The sequence below is a fragment of the Python bivittatus genome, unplaced genomic scaffold (assembly GCF_059951505.1).
Source record: "Python bivittatus isolate LINGU-HERP-01145 unplaced genomic scaffold, Pbiv_v1 ctg000610_np1212, whole genome shotgun sequence".
Lineage (NCBI taxonomy): Eukaryota > Metazoa > Chordata > Lepidosauria > Squamata > Pythonidae > Python > Python bivittatus.
This window is the reverse complement of record NW_028277088.1, coordinates 8,876,116-8,896,436: the sequence shown is the minus strand read 5'-3', so window position 1 is coordinate 8,896,436 and position 20,321 is coordinate 8,876,116. Positions and strand designations below refer to the sequence as shown.

General features: G+C 42.7%; 1 protein-coding gene across 1 annotated transcript in view; it reads left to right on the top strand.

The window, feature by feature from the left end:
• Positions 1-6,337: 6,337 nt before the first annotated feature.
• Positions 6,338-20,321, top strand: part of LOC103067064 (protein tyrosine phosphatase receptor type N2) — a 137,779-nt gene continuing 123,795 nt past the window's right edge. Inside the window, exons 1-3 of the mRNA XM_088150523.1 lie at positions 6,338-6,443; positions 6,547-6,812; positions 18,934-19,149. Coding sequence (XP_088006649.1) covers positions 6,338-6,443; positions 6,547-6,812; positions 18,934-19,149 — 588 coding nt within the window. The remainder of the gene's footprint in view (positions 6,444-6,546; positions 6,813-18,933; positions 19,150-20,321) is intronic.

The window sequence follows — 20,321 nt, the reverse complement described above, 5'->3', positions numbered from 1 at the left end:
TTAAGAGGAGCTTAAAGATGCTTTCCACAGTCTGTATAAACACATCTAGGTTGCTAATTTAAAGTGCTTGCTCTCCTTAGCAATTTGGTAACCAACAAAGTATTGCTTTATAGAAAAATCCAGGAAAATGCATGGCCCTAATTCCTGCACGGTTTGCACTGATTTTTTAAAGGCAAGATTTCAATCTCTCCTCTCAGTCCCAGGTTGCTTCTGACAAAAAAAAAAAGCATAGCTGTTTCATAGCAAGGAATTGGGAGGTGGGGGGAGGAAGAGAAGAATTCTTGGATACTTTCAGTTAATGTCATTCAACAGACATTCCCTGGGGTGGAAAAACAATATTACATACTTCTGTTCTTAACTCATGTGTAGATATCATCCTGAATAATCTCTACCCCCCAAAAAAACCTCTTATTGCTGTTCATTTATTTATATGCAGGATCTTAATCTCTCCCTTCCCCCCATCCCTTAGCTGCCTCCCTAGAGCTTTTCCTGTCTTCTCAACATAGTGTGCCTAAAGGTAGAGTTAAATGTGCATTTTAAATTGTTATCACTAAGAAAGCTTACTTTTACCATGGACATAATGATTTTCCATGCTTTAAATGCCACCGTGTACCTTCCAGCTAGTGCTGGAAAATATTATCTTATTTGTCTCCCACAAATGTTGGTCTGTACTGCCATGTGGGTACATATGGGTGGATCCAGTAATGTGGAGCATGTAATCTTGCACATCAGGTGGTGTCCTGCCTGCATCATACAGCAATCACCTTCGAGTCTTGACAAGTTTACCTGTCCATTTCTTTCTTCTTTATTCCAATATCTTTTAAATAATATTTTTTAAAAATGCTTGGGAATTAGGAAAATAAGCTAGTAGGAAAGTTTAGAAACAAAGAGAAGCATAGGAACACTTGAATAGTTTTTTAGCTAACTGCATATAATGTCTTACATATGGAAGCAAGGGAAAACTAGCATCACAATTGCAAAGGAATGTGCTGTGCTAACTTTTACTTTGCTAAGCCTTGAATTCTTCTCTCTAATTTTTGTTATCTTCTGTTAGAGCTTTGCAAACTGGACTTGTTAAAATAAGATGCAAAAATCCATGCTGGTGGTTTAAAGGAAAGGAAAGGACAAATTTTAACTGCTAGGCTTAAATGTTAGCCACTGGAGTAGAAATTTGATTAATCAAAGAAGGATGCCCGCTAATAATACTCGAAGAGACACTTTCACATAGAGCAGGGAGATTAAAATATCACACACAAAACCCTTTCCAAAGGTTTACAAAGGATGGAAGACAACTAAAATTGTGAATCAGGATACCAACATGTACAAAAGTTGAATGGTGATTGCACCTCCTTGTATAGCCATGTTGCTTTTAAAACATGATAAAATGTATTTAAAATGGCATAACTGCTTTCCATATATGAATACCAAGAATGAGGGAGTTTTGAGTTGCATGTAGAAAATCTGATTGTGGAGGGCAGCGAAAAGCTGTCAGCGTGTATTGGAGCAGTTCCTTCCCTCCCAACGCTTCGTGCAACAGCAAAATAATAGGCAAGGAAAAAGAATGGAGGGAGAGAATTAGCATCCCCAGCTCTGGTGTCAGTCCTGGAAGATGATCCTCAGTTTTCTACTTCTGCCCGTTTGCTCATATGGACTTTCATTTCCACTCTGAGGCAGGTGGAGTCTGTTTGCATATATGTACACACTTGCGTATGTCCCACAAGTTATTAATTCCAACCTTCTGTTTCTCCTCCAGTGAGACTGAAAGCATTCGCTGAGTAGTCAGGTGTGGTTAAGTGAATGATTTCTAATTTTTAAATTTACATGGATGTTTAAAAATAAGGAATTTAATCTGGGTTGTCTCCTAGGCAAGGCTGCAGCCTGACAATGGAACTGTGTTTATTTCTGCCCAGCGAATGCTCTTCATTTTTGCTCAGAAGTGGTACCTTTTTTCTTTCAAGTCAAAGGAAAGTATTATAAGTGTCTGTGTGTGATATATACACACGCACATACATAATATACACAAATAATCCTTGAGCCAGATATTTTTAGTACTTTCCATAAAACGATTCATGACTTAACGATCAAACAAAAAGAGTAAGTTAATATCTTTATGGACTAGAAGCATTACTAAATATATAGTTAAGCTTGAACTGCATATCAGCAGAGGGGATTGCATCATCTTTGTTTCCGAGGACATTTCCTCATTTGCACCTTCCCATGTACAAACACACCCCAGCCATGCCATTTATGATAAAGCACTGAGTGAAACAGGCTTAAGTCATCCTTAGCTATACTAAGGTTAAAAGTAGTGTTTTCCCTCTTATTCCATCATGCAAGGACCACATGAAATCTGTTAGACTTTGTTGCCATTATTTTGGAGAGAAGCCCTGGGCTGGCAGTAAATGGGATTAGAGCTGTAGTAGTGCTGCCTGGATTAATTTAGCTTGGTTGTACAGGATAATACTCATATCACATGTGTGTTTGTGGGTGTGAATGTTTATATGCATACATACACACATATGCATGCATCCATACATTCCTACCCACATATTATTAAATGAAATTGCTTAATGAGGGTCAGTTACTCATTTGCAGTAGGACCATTAGTGAATGAGTGGGATTTACATTCAAGGATAGTGAAGAATATCAAACATTAATATCTCATTTTAGATTCATCTGTGTGCATAAACAGTGCTTTGGAGGCCAAAATGGAAGATAGTGGTAGTAGTTGCAGTTCTGGGATAACTGATCCAAAATTTAAACACAGATCATTAAATTTGTCCATTTTTTTAAAAAAATGGAGGAAATATAAAAACAAATCTTGGAAATTCATTTCCCACTGTTCTTACAGGTAGATGGCCAGCAAACTTTCTCATTGTACCATTGAACTCTTTATAGCAGCTATATAGAGTCTGAATAGTTTTCCACCCAGCCCCACATGTTGGTATCCGAGATTAAGGTCTTTGGCATATAGAGTCTGTGCTCTGGCTCTCTCTAGGCTAAGTAACAATTACTGTATTATTTTGAAATGCCCAATGTAACATTAGAAACAGTAGAGTCTTGGAGAATGTAGATTTGGCTTAGCACAAATAATACATCAGTTTAGCTACTCCGTGCAACTGATGAAGTAAGCTGTAGCTCACAAAAGCTTATGTCTTTTAATAAAATGTGATCGTTGGAAAAGGTGCTAGCTGGGTCCTTCTGATTTTTGGCTACCATGAACTAACACAGTTTTCCTCTTACCATGGCTTAGCACAATGTATGAACCCAGTCTCTCAGTGATGGGGGCCAATAACCGTGTCACATCTCCAGTTGCTCATCTATAAAATAGGACTCGTGCCTTATGCCGTCATGATAAGGACTCGTGCCTTATACAGTCATAAGGCATAAAAATCTGGTTTGATAGAAATAACTGTGGGGCGAATTTGATAAGATGGGCACACACCCTCTTTGTTCCCCTGCCAATCACCCTCTCTCATAATTGGTTACATAGGCCGAGCCGTGTGGGGGAGAGATTAGAGGATGCTAGAATTCCCATTGGGGAGGGGAGAGACAATTCAACAGGCAGCTTCAATAAAGGGCGAGGCAGAGTCATTGCGAGGAGGTATAGCAGCTAGCTAAAAAAGCAGCTGGGGGCCTGAAAAAGGAGAGAAAAGGGCTTGTTAGGGAAAAGCTTACTTTGCCGTGCTTGAGTCTGCCATCTCCAGCTGTCGTAGCAAAGGGGGGAAACAATAGCGGGGGAGGCGGGAGGGGAATGTGGTGGCTTGAAGAGTGCCAGAGACTAAAGAGCCCTCCATAAGACTTGTCATCTGCATCTGACAAGAGCGCCTTCTCCCCCCACCCCCATTCATTTCTTTTCTTCCTTTCTTCTCCTGTTTGCTGCAGCTGTGGGATTTTCAAAGGCACTGTGCAAACAGATGTTTGGCTTAACCTGCAGATCTGTCCCTTCTCTCCTTTGCTCCTGCACTGGCAGGTTTAGAAGCGTTACACTTGAGGAAGGATGGGCACATAAATGTCACTTTAGTGGCTGGATTTTGTCTGAGAAAATCAACAGTTCCTGAATACCATCTCAGCGTTTTAACACAAATTAATTGTTAGCCAGCCATTTCATGTCCATAGGAAATGGAGTTCTTCAGAAATCTGATATCCAGTGATGGTGGCGCGGCAATGTATATTTACTCTGTTGAAATAAAAAAAGGATAAATAACACATCTCTAGTGGCATAGATAACCAGCATTTGCAACAACTGAGGTTTGGAGATGTGAGATTTTATGTAATAATACTTGCAATCTTTATGTTATTCTCTTTCTGTTTGGCAAACTCATATCCCTCTAAACCAAAGAGCAGACACTCTTTAAATGAAGAGAGACACAAGACACTTTGAAAGGAAAAGCACAATCAGGGACATCAAACTTTTCACTGTTTTGCAGAATGTTCTGTTATGGAGAGATGGGGTCTTTTGGGGGTCCAGTTTTAAGAAGTGGAGAGGGAAGAGCAGCTGAGCAAAGCTCCCTGCATTGTTAGATTGGCGAGCATTACAAAGCTCTGCAGGAGGCATTAGACACAGTTACAAGGCAATTCAGAAGGACAGGGACACTTGGTGAGAATATTCAAGGCTAGTGTGGGATAGCTTTAAAAATTAGGTTCAGATTGGGGCCACAACCAGAGATGTTTGAGGGAGATGTGAAGCCTGGATAAGATTGAGGACAATCCGAGTAACTTTCTTTTAGAGAAGACAGGGTAAATAACTTGCTCAAGGTCACACACCACATCTAAGCTCAGACTTCAGCTCAGTTAGCCTCTAGGGAGCTAAATAATATTTGCTGGATTTTACTATCTGGTAAACAAGGAGTAGTCAGTTTGTAGCTTGGGAGTAAGATTAAGTGACAGAAGTAGAATTAAAATTGTGTAGCACACTGAACCTCAGCCCATATCAAATATATTACTTGAAACAGAAACAGGGAGTCTGTGGTCCTCCAGATGTTGCTGAACAACAACACCCAGTGTCTCCAGTCTGCATAGCCAAAGGTCAGGGAGGCTGTAGTTCGGCAACATCTGGAAAGCTGCAGTTTTCCCTGAGTCAGGAACAAGTGGCCACACAGAACAAATACTGATAAAAGGGGATGCATAAGGGAATTCGAAGGTGAGAGTGACAAAGGTGGTTGTTCATTAGAGATATTAAATCCATCCTTAGATTCTTTCCTAGAGTGGTCAAATCATAGCATGTACAATATGTAAGAGAGCTTTCTTACTCTCTTCTCCCACATGGCAAGTACTGAATAGTAAATTGATCCTTGTCAGATAACTATAAATATTTTCTCCTGGTGTTCCTGGTACTCAGGTTACCAGTTTAAGGCTTGCAATTCTACTACCAAAATCTGCTTGCAGGACAGTTGCTGGACCCTTGGAAATCTGCTACCTATCAGAATAGACCAGACTTCTCCAACCTGGTGCTCTCCAAATGTGTTGGACCTCAGTTCCCATAGTCCCTTCTTCGAGTTGTGGAAGCTTGGACTATGTAATAGAGAGTCAGAGGGGACCAAGGGTTTGATTCAGCAAGAAGCATCATCATTTGTTTGACATGATTTGTAGCTGAGATCCACTGCAAGATGGAATATGACTCTTAGCTTAGAAACTTTGCCACATCAATTATATAGTAGTATTAACTGGTTATTTAATTGCTCTCCAAACACTAATGAAATTAGTCTCGCACTTTACAATCACTTAACATTTCCCAAGACGCTAATAAAATTAGGCGAAGTTTTCCCCTCAACAATAGCAGAGTTCTGCAAATACGCAGCCTGACAGACAAGCTCAGACATTTTATTATAGTAGCGCCAATCCTATTTCTGGCAAGTCTTAAGCTGCATTTTAAAATGCTGCTGCTGCTGCTGTTAAAATAAGAGCACGTTAGTGGCATGACGTGAAGAGTTGGCCTGAATTTCTCCTTTCCCCCCTCCTCTTGAGGAAAAGATCCCTGCCTGGAAAGCCAAAGGACGCGGACGTTGCCCGCTCCCCAGATTTCCATGCAAATTGCGTGTGTGGTGCACGTTTAAAGGTTGTCATTTATATTTTGAGCCTGGAAAGAGGGAGGAACGAGGGTCCCCTCATTGTTCTCCCTTCAGCTTCTCTTTGACAAGAGTGGACACACACACACATATGCAGCCCCACACCAAAACAGTGCATGCGTGTGTGCGGGCGCCTAGGTGCGTGCGTGGAGGGAGCGCGAGAAGAGCCACCTCCAGCCGCTTTTACAAATGAGTGACAAAGGCGGCGTCCATTCAGAGCCTCGCGCACCGGCGAGGGCGTTCAGAGGAGCCCCGGGCCGCGTCAGCCAATGGCTGTCAGCAACCTGTGGCGAGGAGGCATCGCTATAGCAACCAGTTGGACGGGCCATGTGCTCCGCCGCCGACAGCAGGGGTTGCGCGCGGGCGAATATAAAGGCGGGGCAGAGTGCAGCGAAGGCGGTTGGGCGTTTGTTGTCGTCGTCGTCCCCTCCCCGTTTCCGCGCGCGCGCGGGCGTTCTCGCCTCGCGATGATGGACAGCTGCTCCGCTGAGGCGGCCGCCTGGGGCTCCCCGAGACGGGAAAGGCGGCTGCCGCCCCCGCCCCGGAGGACTCGCGTGGGGCTGGGAGAGCCTGTCAGCGCCGCCTCCCGCCTTTGTGTGGCCTGGCGGCATCGAAAGGCGAAGCGCTCGAGGGCGTCGAGGGGAACGGGGGCCCAGCGTGGCGGAGGAGGAGGACGACGATGGCTTATGGAGCGGCCGCCTCTGGGGATGGGGAGCCCCTCGGAGAGGCGAGACATGGCGGCAGGTAAGGGACCGCCTCCGCGGGCACCCTTCTCCGGGCTCCGGCAGCCCTGCCCTCCCGGCGAGAGCCCTGAAGGAAAGTCTCCTGCACATGCTCAGAGGTCTGGTCACGCCATCCAATTGGGACCCGGGCTGGGGAGGAAGCGGCGCCGCTTGGCTCGGCCTGCCGCCGACAGTTGGCCGCTTTCTTCCTCCTCGCCAGGTTGGCGAGCGCTGATGGGTCCTCTGGCCACCGAAAACACGCACCCTCTTCCGCCACCATCGCCTCATCTCCACCGGCCGTGGGTGCCCAGGCGCCCCTGACCCCTCAGAGTCAGGCAGGACTTCCCAGTTCTTCGTTTGAGTTTCCCCCTCTTTCTCGGAGGGTGGGATGGGGGGCGGTGATTGGGGAAAAGAGATTTCTCTTGGGAAAAATCATCCCCCAGGATGGCAGGCAGTTGGAGGTGGAGGATTCATCTTTAAGCGATGGACGGCTCTTTCCCCTTCACCCATGGCTATGCTTGGCATCCCGAGGTGGTCCTTCTTCAAAGGTTACTGAAAGAAGCCCTTGCTGGGTTCTGTAGCCTTTTACAAATCTCCGTCAGGATTTCTGGTCTCCTCTGTCCTTGATTGCATTGCCCCAGCACTGGCTTTCTGCTTGTTTTATTCAGAAGCACTCCACTGGTTCTAGAAACGGCAGTTTTTCATAAGGCATACTGTACTTTGGTTGTGATCCTTGCATAGCAACGCACAGAAATTTGAGAATGAGATGTAATTCAGCGTGGTTTCCTCCAATCATTATTGAGCTTGTGTTGGAAATGCACTTGCAAGGTAGACAGCAAAGTTTGGCATAGTTGTTTTCCTTACAGTCCTCCCAGAGGTTCTTATCTGGTGATGAACAAGTGCATTGTTCGTGTTTGTGTGTATGATTCCATATCAATAGTCACCAACTCACAATCTGTACCCCTGATTTTCATAGATGATGTTGTGGTTATGGGGGGAGGAGTATGTTCAGGATTTCTGTCATCTCTATCTCATATGAACTATATATAATGTAAAATAAGTGTGTTTATTTTTATGGGATTTTGTTAATAGAAATTGTGTGTGTGCAATAGATATTGTTAAGCAATCAGGATATTGAAAAGATGACAGGAAACAATGAAAATATGCCAGTAATCAGCTCTGTATGAATGTGTAGTATTTGTAAAATAACAGCAAATGGTGTATATATTAATACACATAAATTAAAGCACATGAAATCTATCCACAGAAAAGTGTGTTTATTTAAACAATAAGTAGTTGTATATAGTGAAATATATGTGGCCAGACTAAACAATCAAGAGGAAAATGCTAATACTTCAACAGATCTGATCCTGTTGAAATCTGGTACATGTCAAATGAAATTCAAGTCTTTAAAAAAATTTCAGCTATGCTTTACACATATCAATCATTTCTTCCTTTTTCTTTTCTTTTCCTTCTTCTGCTTGGTGTAGGAGATGCCTAGAAAAAATGTAAGAAGAGTTCTGAATTTTACACATAAATGTATATCCTACCCCAAATTTCCTGTAACCTTTTGGATAGTATTAACATTTTAGCATGTCCTAATGTAACGAATGCAGTACCCTGAAAAATGGGGGTAATAAAGAATTGTAGCTGCATTCTATCTTTGCTTTCTCTTGTTAATGAGAAAACAACACATTATTTATCTTTTTTAAAAAGATGCCATGATGGCATCTTTGAAAATTTGCTGAATCTAATAGGTTCTCTCTTTGTTGATGGATATTAATCCTTCTTAAATGTATAGAGTAGCCCCCTCCCCAGTTCTTTGTGGGGTTGAAGGTTGAGGAAGGATCATTGTGCCCCTTCAGATGAATAGATCTGTGGTTCATGCCATGACCTTTCTCAGTGATTTGAATAAGCTGGAGTTCCCAGAAATCCATCTGCTTTTTATATATGTCAATTTTGCCTAATCTTTCCAACCTCTTGATAGAGTCTCAAAGAAGGAGGAAAAGTACCTTCTTCTTTGACTGCAGCTGTCTCCATCTTCCGCCTTCGTGAAAGCATTCATTTGACCTTGTTTCAGATGATGAACTGACATCTGCTAAAAATAATTTTGAAGCAACATCCAAAGCATTGTTGGAGAACAGAGAACTATGAGGATGTTCTTTCCCTCCTTGGATCCAAACCTCTTCCCATTTTGAAGAATCTCATATGAGACTGAAACACTAAGGAGAAAGATCTTATTCTGTGGTGAAGAATCTGGTAGTCAGTAAAAAAGAACATGGTTGTGTCTAAGTACTGTTTGATACCATCAGGCCTTGTTCAGTTATATTGCATCCTACATTCAATAGATATCAATTCAGTTGATTTGATGAGAGCTTTTACAAACTTTTTGGGATGTGTTCCTCAGAGATAATACTATGTTACTTTAATTCCATAAAAAGTTATTAAGCACTGAAATGCTAATGAGTGTAATTGTAAAGAATAAGGTCCAAAGCATTAAAAATCCCAACTTAGTGTAAGGAAGACTTTAGTGTATACCCTTCCTAATGAGATTTTCAAAAACTAAAGATACACAATTAATTTGCACTTCCTTTCTTCCAAGGAGAAATGTTTGTCTTCTATATTCCACTTAAAGGTCATTGTTAATTTAAACTTCAGGTATTTATTTTTATTTAGTTCAATCAAGAATGTGCTCCCAATAAATGGATTCCCTAAAACAAGGTCTATTGATTTCAGTGGAATAGTCCTAAAAAATGTAGCTACTATTGCACTTTTCAGGGTAGTAATATAGATAATTTCTCTTGGACTTAAATGTCAGTTTGCAATATGTTGGAAAGAAAACCCTGAGGCCAAATGTATATTAATTCAAGTTTATAGTTAGAAATAATTATTTTATCGTCACTCTTTTTCTTCTGCTTTGGACTCCCCCCACTCCTTTTTTGGCCTCCTTGAATGGCAGATTTGCAAGTACAATTTCATCAGTACAGAGGAACAATAGCTTTCAGTTGCACAAAGGATTTCTCCCACCCTGAATCTCAACCACAATGCCTCTTGCTCTGATAATAGCTTCTGAAAAGATTTTGTAATGTAGAGAATTAATACATGATTATTTCTGCCTGACTTCTCCCATTTATTAGGTTCTGGAGTGTATTCTCAATTAAAAATAGTATTAAGTTTGTATGATTTTTAAATTCATCATATTTTAAGATAAATCATATTCTAAAGTTTTATACCCCTGTATACTGAAATGTCAGGTTCACGTTGTTTGTATTTAAATCTGTTGTAATATATGATCAACGAAGATTTTTTAAAATGTGAAAAAAAAGCTTCAGTATAGTACATGCAACTAAATACTACTGCTAACTTGTTTTTGAAAAGAAAAAGCAGAAACATAATTTTCTTCACAAATGTAAAAACTGCCTGTAATCACTGTCAGCCAAGTGTGTCCTTGCCTCAATCAGCAATAGCGTTTGAAGTTTGAAGCCTTATAGTTTCTCCTCCTTGGCTGAATAGCATTTCCATTAATAAAGTTTCTTTGCTAAAATGGCCAACCCATTTATAAGGAGAAAAAGGGGAATTGCTATTTAAGATTGCCAATCTTTACTTGCTCATGATAATGTAAGATAGTATCTATATTATACAGTACTACTTTCCTAGGATAGTATCTACGTCTATTAATCCAGAGTTGTTTTAATCACAGGTGCTCCAACTTTTCTACATGGGAGTGTGTGTGCAGTGTTTGCAAATAAGGAATTATTTGGAATGTGGATTGGATTACAGTCACCCATGTAATCCTTTCCAAAGAAAATTCCCCTTAGATGCTTAGTTCTGAGGACATGTGTGAAGAGGGGATCTTTGAAGAAGAGAAGGCAACTGAATACCACTATACTGTGTTTGGACATATTAGCGTGTACTGTAATGTTTTGGTTTCTGACTTGCTTTGTGGAACTTAGCCTTGCAGGGAGGAGATCACTGGTGGGTGGTAAAGGAGCTGCATTCAGATGTTGTCTGGTATTGCAAAATTGCTTTTTGATGCAATGTGAAATAATTTTCTGATTAACAAGATAGTGACTTTGGGAGTCAGGTTTTGTAGTTGTTATGTGGATAGTAGTCAGGTATTTATACTATAGTTATTTTTCATTAGCATGTCAGGGCTCTTAAATCAGCATTTGCTAGAGATCCCACTGCCTGGATCAAGTGGCTGCAGGCTTTGCAAACTTATATCATGATTAAGGTCTTTAAGGAGTCATAAGATGCATGGTTTGCTGAAACAGGGTACTGTCACAGTCCCTCTGAATTGTACAATGGAGAAAGATACTTGAGAATAATATGCAGTAGATATACTAATATAGAATCTATACATTTCCTATTTTAGAAGTAAAAGTTTCAGACTTAGATTTTTGATAGGTCTTAAACTTCAGAATTAAATGTAGTCAGTGAGATGCTGTGACACCGGTGGGAAGTATGATTTTTTGTGGGGTTTTGTGGGATTATATTTTATGAATGTTGCTGTGAGCTGTTTAGGATTATCTTGTATAAAGTAGGCAGCCATATAAGTTTTCTAAATAAATAAATAAAAAGATCATTTGTCCCCTTGCTATACAACTGTTGTTGAGTCCCTGCTCCCGTACTCTTGTTATCCCAGTCTCCAATCCTACATTTTAAATGACAGTCATCTATACATGTCAAATTCATACATATTTTAAAAATGTGTTATGCCTCTTCCCCTTCTTCCAATTTCAAATGAAACTGACAGGACATCTCTGCTTAATCCTGGATTCAGTTTTGGGCCAAACCTGATGGTTGGATCCAAGAGAGAGGGGAGACTCTGCTGAATATTACTAGCAGTGCCTGGGCTTTAAGGGGATGCTGTCTATATGTATGTCTTTTCCTGTGTTAGGACAGGAGGCTTTGAGATGGATGCTGGTCTGGGCATGGAGACCAGGCTTCCAGAAAACCAGCTTTCCTCTCTCTCTCCTTTTTCTTGCCTTTTAAAAGCACACATTGCACGTAGGAGGGATACAGCCACGGGACTCACAGTGGTGTCTCTTATAAGCATTTTTCCCAAGAGTGGGGTGGGGGAACAAAAGATTATATTCTCTGTTTTGTCATCTGGAGGGGATCGTTGCTAGAAGAGTTATAACTTCCTCCAGATAAATGTCACCAAAACACACCTAGTTTGCTTTTGGATTTTCTTGGGTTCCTCATCCCAAGAGAAGGTCTGCTTTGAACTGCTTTTGTCCATGATCTTTGATTTCCATGGGCAGCTTTCTGGGATCCATTTGCACCTTAGTCTGACCTGGTGAGGGTAAAGAATTTTACAGAGTTAGTTGGTTCAAATTCAAATCCTACCCATTTTCAAGTTTAAAAAAAAAAAAGCCTTTATTGCAAACTTACTAGCTTTTGCATCACTCCTTCTGCAGGAACATATATTCATCCTAATCCAGTCTTGAATAAGTATTGCCACGGACCTAACTTTACTAAATGGTTGTGTGATATATTGTCTAATCCATATTGCAAAGTTTTGAGAATGGTTCTTGAAGTATCAGTGTTCTGCAATTCTTCACTCATCAAGCTAAGACAATATAGTTTGCTTGCCTTTAGCTTTTGTGAATCCAGCTATTGTGGCTTATGATTCGTGGTTTGTCATTTACCACAATAGGCTTATTGAACAAACTATGGCTTAGCCACTGAGTGAAAGACTTTGACACTGGTTCAGAAACTGCATTAAGGTTGACAGTGATCTCTCAGCCTAGTCTGACCATTCCTCAATACTTTCTGAGGCGTGTCCCAGTGCCTTTCAGAGTGCTGACAGGATTTCAGGGAAGTTTTAAAGATGCTACAGTAAAAGTCCTTCAGTACTGTAATTGAGCCTCTCCTTCGTCAGAGAGAGGGAGAGCTGTATAAATGTCCCAGGATTGACATTCTGGGATTGTCCCAATTTGGCTCAAGTATTCTACGGGATGAATGGGTTGTAAGTGATTAATTTTCCTAGAATACTTTCCACCCCAGTTTTCAGAGAAAGATCCTCCTGCATTTGTCAGGCAGAACTTTTTCAGCCAATAGAATGGAAAGGAACTTCATGATTAAGTAGTCTGAGAGAGATTTCATTTCCGATCTGCAGTAGGATGAAGACGGATTCTGTAGAAATCAAAAGCTTGTGTCTAACAACAGAACTGGCTTATCCTATGACAGGACACCGTTATGCTTGCATTATGCTCATTGAAATCAAAACTAGCGCCTCTTGCAATGGTAAACCTGGATTTTAATCCATGCAAAGCTAAACAGAAGCAGTATCAGAACAGTTTAGAGTAATTCACCCAAAGTGGTATTAGTTTGTGGGGGAGGGGAGGAGAATGTGACTGAACGGAAGACTGCAGTGACTCCCAGAGCGCAAGTCCTCATCAAGGATCAGTGTGGGTGCCACCAGTTGCCTGCCAAGGCTACAACAAAGCTTGCTTGGTTTCGATGCTTGGGAAGGACACACTGGTTTAGCAAATACTTACGAGCTTTTTGTGAGCCACCCCTTATGTTAATTTTTGTTAAGGTTGGGCTAGTAATTGGAGGGGGGGAGTTAAGATGGAGCCTGAACATTGTTTAAGCTTTTAAAATAGAGACTATATATTGCAGACAGTTTTCTATAACTGCTGGCTTTAGTTTCTGACAGACTATAAAACTAACACTTGCTCATGTTGGCTTAATTTGCAAATAATCCTGCATCTACATTCAGGGACAGAGTAGAGACAGCAGAGGCCACGGGATCCTGATCATATTGTTCTGTGTTCATTTCATTTATAGTTCGCCATCATCTCAGAATGATCAAAGCGCTAAAAACAAAAATACACAAGAGAAACAAAACAAGTAGGCGATATTACAATAGAAAACCCTCTGTATGCACGCTGCACATGTATTCCACCCTTTAAATTGTGGTGGCCCTTCTGGCAAAGTTGCGTATTTGATCTGCGTCCAAACCTCAGTCCTGCGCAGATTTCCTACTGGCATCTTTGGATAGCCCCAGGTGGTTTTTCCGTTCCTCGACAACATGCCTGGCAGAAAAATAGGATGGCTTCCTTTCCGTATGTGTAACTGAAGTACTTGTCCCCAACCCAATCACTCTACTCACCGATGCTGCTCTGAAGGGCTAATTAACTTGCAGGGAAAACAATGCTTTTATTTGGAAGGCAAAACTGAGGCAGGACGCTTCTGGCTTGAACAACTCTCTCTTTTCGAAGTGTGTTTACAGGGTTTGGCATGGGGGAGATGAGCTTAACGGTCAGGGCCTTCTAAAATGGCACCCAGTATCTTCATTTTCAACAATGAAGAACCAATTTGTAAAGCAATTTGAAACCCCATTCAGATCAACAGTCCAGTTTGGGGAGGGGGGACTTCATTATGCAAATGACAACAAAACAAACTTAAATCCATAGCAAACTTGAAAGTGTGTGTGTGTGTGTTTTAAACAGTGCTGAAGATGAAGAAATGCGTTCTTTCCATTACCTGCTTAATAACTTGCTCTCAGAATGAAGGTATTCTTAATTAGAATCTCTAAGCCTAAAGATTTTCTCATAGAGGCCATGCTGTTCTCCGAGCCAAAATGCATCCCGCTTATTTTTATACAATACTCAGGTGAAAGCAGATCCTCTCCAGCTCTGAAAGAAGAGTTCCAAATTTAAGGATACTTACCATTTTCTTAGACGTTAGTGTACAGGTGTGAAGAATCTGCATTCCCATCACCTGTGATACATCGTGAAATATGGCTGTTGGTCCCATTTTATAGATAGGAAATTGAAGTTGGGAGAGAGACCATTATGGGGTGAAATTTAAAACTGTAGATCACTTTTTCTTTCTGAGGCTACAGTATTTATTTGAATAACTGAATTGATGACACAGTACTTCAAATAAACCTATCTATCCGCATGTACCCACCAAGAAAGATTCCTTCTAAATGCTTTATGGATTATTACCTGTGACGTAGGCTAGCATCTCCTGAGTATATCAGTCACCAGTCTGATTCTAAGCATATTTAGTCTGCAATCCTAAATACACATGACTGGGAGTAGAAAGACACTTAATTTCCTGGGATTTATTTTTTCCTTTTTGCTTCTGCATAAACATGGGTAGGGTCTTTCATCTGACTGTGCAACCATGCTTGCTTCCGAGTAACACCGCTTAGGAACTGACTGTTCGACTTGCAAGTGCGGCCCATCTTATCCATAGCTACAAAAGCTTGAGGCGCTCGGTGGGCTTCTCTTAACTATTGTGTGCTCGGGATTGAAATCTTAAAAGGTCAGTAGCGAGGAAAACTAATTACAGGGTAATCTTACACCCCGCTGCTGAGGAGCCAGTCTCACAGAGCCAGCGAAGTATCCACCTTCCCAGAGATGTGCGGGTTTAGGATTCGAATCTTAGAGACCCTCACGAGAGGATCAAATGCAAACGTAAAGCTTCCCTTAGCAACCGCCATTGGTGTGTTCGTGTTCGTGCGCGCGCGTAGAGAAAAAGAAAGGGTAGTGTTGAGACAAAATAGGAGGGGCGCGCGTAGTTCCTCCCCACCTAAGATACCAACTGTTGAACAGCACTTAAGGGGGGCGGGCTGGATAGAGCAACGGGAATGGCTTCTCTCCAGAGCTAGGATTTACGTATCGAATTGCGCTGCGACCGGTGCTGATGTGGGGTAAATCCCCCCCCCCTGTGCTCAGTAAATGTCTCGTGGACCCGGGCCGTGCATCAATTTCTGGAGAAGGGTTGGGAGGCTTTCCCCTCCGCTTTGCTGAGGATGCAGCTGCCGAGGAAGCGTTGGGATGCTTTCGAAGCAGCTGGTCCAGCCTCTCCGGAAAGTGAAGGACCTTTTGCGCCGCGCGGCCTAGCCGGAGGGATGGGAAGGGAGCGAATCTGGCCAATTTTGGGACGCTCCTATTTAGATGCAAATGGCGACCTCTTCCGCTCCAGGGGACTGGAGGCCATTCAGCGAAATGTTAACGGTAAAGCCAAGGCCAGATCTTGAGCGCCGGGCCGCAGCCCCAGGGGGCTTGCTTGTCTTCAGAGAGCAAACGCTGCAGAGGAAGGAGACCGGCCTACGACAGGAGACCTCGCTTTCCAGGGAAAGCAAGCGCCAGGCGAGCAGGAGAATCTGGCTTAAGGGCTTTGAGGAGTTGAAGAAAGGGCCTTTCCCGCGAGGGACGTCAGGTGGCACTGGGAAATGGGCAGCCGGAGACAAGGGAGAAAGAGTGCCTCTCTCGGATGCCCGTCCTGCCCAGATCGAGGAGTGTGGCCTCGGAAGCCTCCTTGGCTTCAGTTGGGTGAGAAAAGTTGTCCTCGCGCCCTCGTAGCGGAATGGCAGCTCCGCGCGGGCGGCGAATGGCCCGTTCAAGGGGCGTCCGAGAGACCGCGCCAGCCCCGGTTCCGGCCCGACGCAAGCCTGGCCGCTTCTTAGCAGCCTGCTTCCCAGACGGGACCGTGGCTGCTCTCGACTGCTGAGCTGTCCTGCTTTATTGTTGCTGCGGGACACTGACCCCGCTGCCTTGCTGCACAAGGGGAAGGAGCCGTTGGCCAGCCGTATACCCGCTCCTTTCCTTCGGCAACCGGCTGCAGAGTCGGCCGGGATTTCAGCGGCTCTTCGGCGAACGCGATTCACTGGTTCTAATACGCACTTCTCTGCACGCAAGGCGTCTGTGAAGAATTGCGTCCGCTTAGGCCCTGCTTTCGGCTCGGCAGCGCTTATCTGCGACTATGTCGCTTTGGGGAGAGGGGGAGCGAACAGGGAACTCGACGGCCTGAGCCAAGCAGCTCCAGATCATCTTGAGACAGGTCGTTTTCTACCTTCAGCGGAGGCAGAGCCCGTCTCGGTTGGGAGGGACTTTTCCCAATTAAGTTGCTTCCGGGCTGCGCTTTCGAAGTAAGCCTGCCTCAGTGAGACGTGTAGTCCTTGGAAGTGGCTGATGGAACTTCTTCCCCTGCCTAACGGAGCATAGCTATCCACACCCCCGCCCCCCCAGCACACGCGCAATGAAGACGCTTCCCTTGAGCCGCTCCCTTCACGGAAATCATCAGCGAAAGGGAGTTCGGCGTTGGGGTGTAACCGATCCTGAGGACGCACGGCCGACGCGGGTGCAAAACCCGTGCGCCGGTCCTCAAGGGGCGTCTCTGCTCTTGCGGTCCTGAGGTCGGTCTCTCTCTCCCCCTCCTCGTCCGCGCCGGGTGAAGGGACGAGACAGGTGGAGATTTGGAAGGAGACTCCTCCCGCTGGCGGAGGCGGGGGGGGAGGAGGGAGCGCACGCACGTCTCCCCGGGTCCCCCAGCGCTGTGGAGCGGCGGCGGGAGAGGCATCAGCTTCAGCTTCCAGCTTCAGCTTCAGCTTGACAGCGAAAGTGGCGCGAGCAGCTGGCGAGGCCGCCCCTCCCTGAGACGCTGGCGAGGGCCGTTCGGGCGCGCGCCGCCGGCCTCCTCCAGTGCTGCCTCCTGCCCGGCGAGGCTCGCTCTTCGCAACGAGGCGGCGGAAGAGTCTGTCGGACCTGCCTTTCCCCTCCTTCCCTATAAGCTGGGACCGCGCGCGGGGCCGGAGAGCTATTGCTAAGCGAGAAGGCTAATTAATGGCAAGCCAGCCAAGACGCGGCTGTAATTGCTTCGGTGGCTTCCCTAAGATAGAGGCAGGAGAAAAAAAAGAAGGAAATAAAAGGGAGAAAGAGAAAGCAAGCAAGAAAAAAATAAAAAAGCCCGCGCGGGGCTTAACCCAAGTGCCGCTTGTGGACGTGGCTCTCCGGGAGGAAATTAACTGGAGACTCGCTGAATGCAGAGCAGAAAATTACTGAAGATAGGCGTGATAATGAATAGGCCGGGCCTGGCATTGAGGGGGGAAATCTCCGTGTGGTTACTTCACGAAATGAGGCGGTGAAGAGGACTTGGCTAATTGTTCGCATCTTGTAGCGACCGGAGCTGAGGCAGGGGCGGGCTTTTCCATTCATTTCCCTGGTAATTGTGACGCGCCGGCCAAATGAGCGCGCCTGCAATCTTGCGTGTCTGGCTTTTCATAGCCAGGTTGCGATTTTAATTGTTGCTAATATAGCTTATAATGAAGCTAATGAGGGGAAATTATTGGACAACTTTTGTGCGAGTGGAGACGAAATGCATCGCCAGGATTTCTTTCTTCTTTTTTTGGTTGCTACGCGCGCGCATACACACACGCTCGCGCATACTTTAAAATGCAAAGCTGAAGAAGTTTGGAAATGTTTCCATTTCCCTCTCCTCCCTTTCCTTAGAAAAGAGAAAGACTAAACTTTTATTTGATTCTGTGACCAATAAGGAGGAAAAGAAAGATGGATTTTGCCTTTCCCACGTGAAAATTCGCCTCCATAAATAAAATTAACGAAGTGCTAAATGGTAAACAGTAATTTTTGGGGGAACCAATTGAACAGATATTCGGGATGATGTGTCAAACGGAAGAAATCCACTTCCCACTTGTATAAAAAGTGTCATGAGGAAAGCTGACTATAAGATACATTAAGCTTATTGTTGGAATATTCCCTTCCTATACCAATTCTGCACAGTCCAACATTCAGTTGAATTAATTTTTTTTTAAATGTCATGAACAATGTGGTGAGGTATGTGTTGCTGTTATCTTTTTAACTTAAAAGGGAGAAGAGGTTATTCTTTGTGGCACTTGATTTGACTATGTTTACATTCCTTTTAGTTCATTTAATTTTGGTTTTGTATTGTTTAGGGCTATAGACATGTAGGATTTACGGTCTCACTGAACTTCATGATTCTTATTTTAGAGTGCCTCCATTTAGTCTGTATTTCAAAATATACAAGTAGAAAGCAAATTTTACTCAGCTCCTTAGAATATATATTTTAGTAAATATGTATGGAAATGCATGGAAGAATCTTGAAAAAATCAATTCCAAAGAATTGGGATCAGTGTCAACAAAAGCAGTTGTAAACATTGCAGTTTTATCTGTTTAATAAAAATAGTAGCTATATTCAGTTAGGCATTCTCTCTCTAGCAGGTTTTTAAAAAACGGGGGGAGTTTGAAATTTGGGGATGTGGTGTTCTGTTATTACTGAAAATTTTCAAGTGGTCAGTGAGTAAATAAATACTAAAGCATGTCACTTGCTCCCCCCCCCCTTTTTTTCTTATATTGATGTAGAAAAACAAGCTGGAACTTTTGCCCCACCATGCTCAGGAAGAGGAAGACACCACCAAATTTATCATACTGACACTCCTCTCCATTGCTTGCATTTTGGGGGTCCTTATGACTTCTGGAGTCATCTACTGCCTCCGCCATGGCTCTCATCACAAACTAAAGGAGAAGTTGACAAGCCTAGGGTCTGACACCAGCTCGGATGCTACTGCCACTTATCAGGTAAAAGTTACTTTCTCTACTCCATCAGTTCTTTATTTTTGTTGGATACTTAAACCGTTATTTATTATCCCCCACACAAGGGAGTGCTGTTTTTATTTATTTATAGCTGAGGTAGGATTTTTTCTTTAAACAATACCTTATTTGGAGTCCTTCCATTAATATCCCCCGATAGACTGTAACAGCTTTTTATTGCTGGTTATTAATCTTGGCTATTTTTGTAGCTTGCTGTAAATGTGCCTTTAATTAGAAACATTAAAAGACGTGGTTGCCAATTGCAAGCCTCTGAAGAAAATAAGATTAATATCTAGAATTTGTCATTGCATAGTTGATATTAAAAACTATCTTTACAATTTATGAGGCATGGATCATGCAGTTATTTGGAGGTATCTTTCTTTTTCTGAATCATTGAATTCTTGGAGGTCTGATATGAAAATAACCTTTGACCTGCACAGTTGTCAGTTTCTCCATTATTCAGATAAATTGGAATATAATGTTGATACATTTGTAGAAGCTAGAAAAGTTAAAAACAGTCCTGTTTTATTCTGGGAACTGCTAAAGCACATCCTTAAAGAGGGAATGGGGCGTTTAGATAATAAAATATTTTTAAAACTTTTTGTGTTAGATTTTCATTATATTTATTTTTTACACTGTGTAACTGAAAATGTACATGCTTTCATATCCTAGTATATAGAAGGATAAATTTAGAAAATCTTTAAATATCCCCCTTTCTCCCTCTAATTTCTCTCTCAATTCATCTTTTACACTTGTACTAACTATGTTTTCCTTCTTGGGTGAGGGAAACATTGCTTAGTTATCCAATGACATTTTCAGTAATAGTAATATATTCAAGTAGGTGCCAATTATTACTGTTTTAGAGGAAGAACCCTAAGTATAAGGAGAAAATTTTAAATAAGGTGGCAATGTTCAAAGAAAACCTTATCAAGGGGAGAAGGGAAGATGAGGAAGATAATTTCTCGTGAAATGAAGCTGTATGTATTGAAACTAAAATACATACATAAAAATAATAACCAACAATTAAACTAGTTCAATTTATTTGGTTCAAATTTTTAAGTATTTTAAAGTAATGTATTTAAATCAATATCAGATCTCTTTTTCTTCTAGTAATGCTGATAAAATTAATGATTTGAAAGTAATTATACTTATTTGTGATA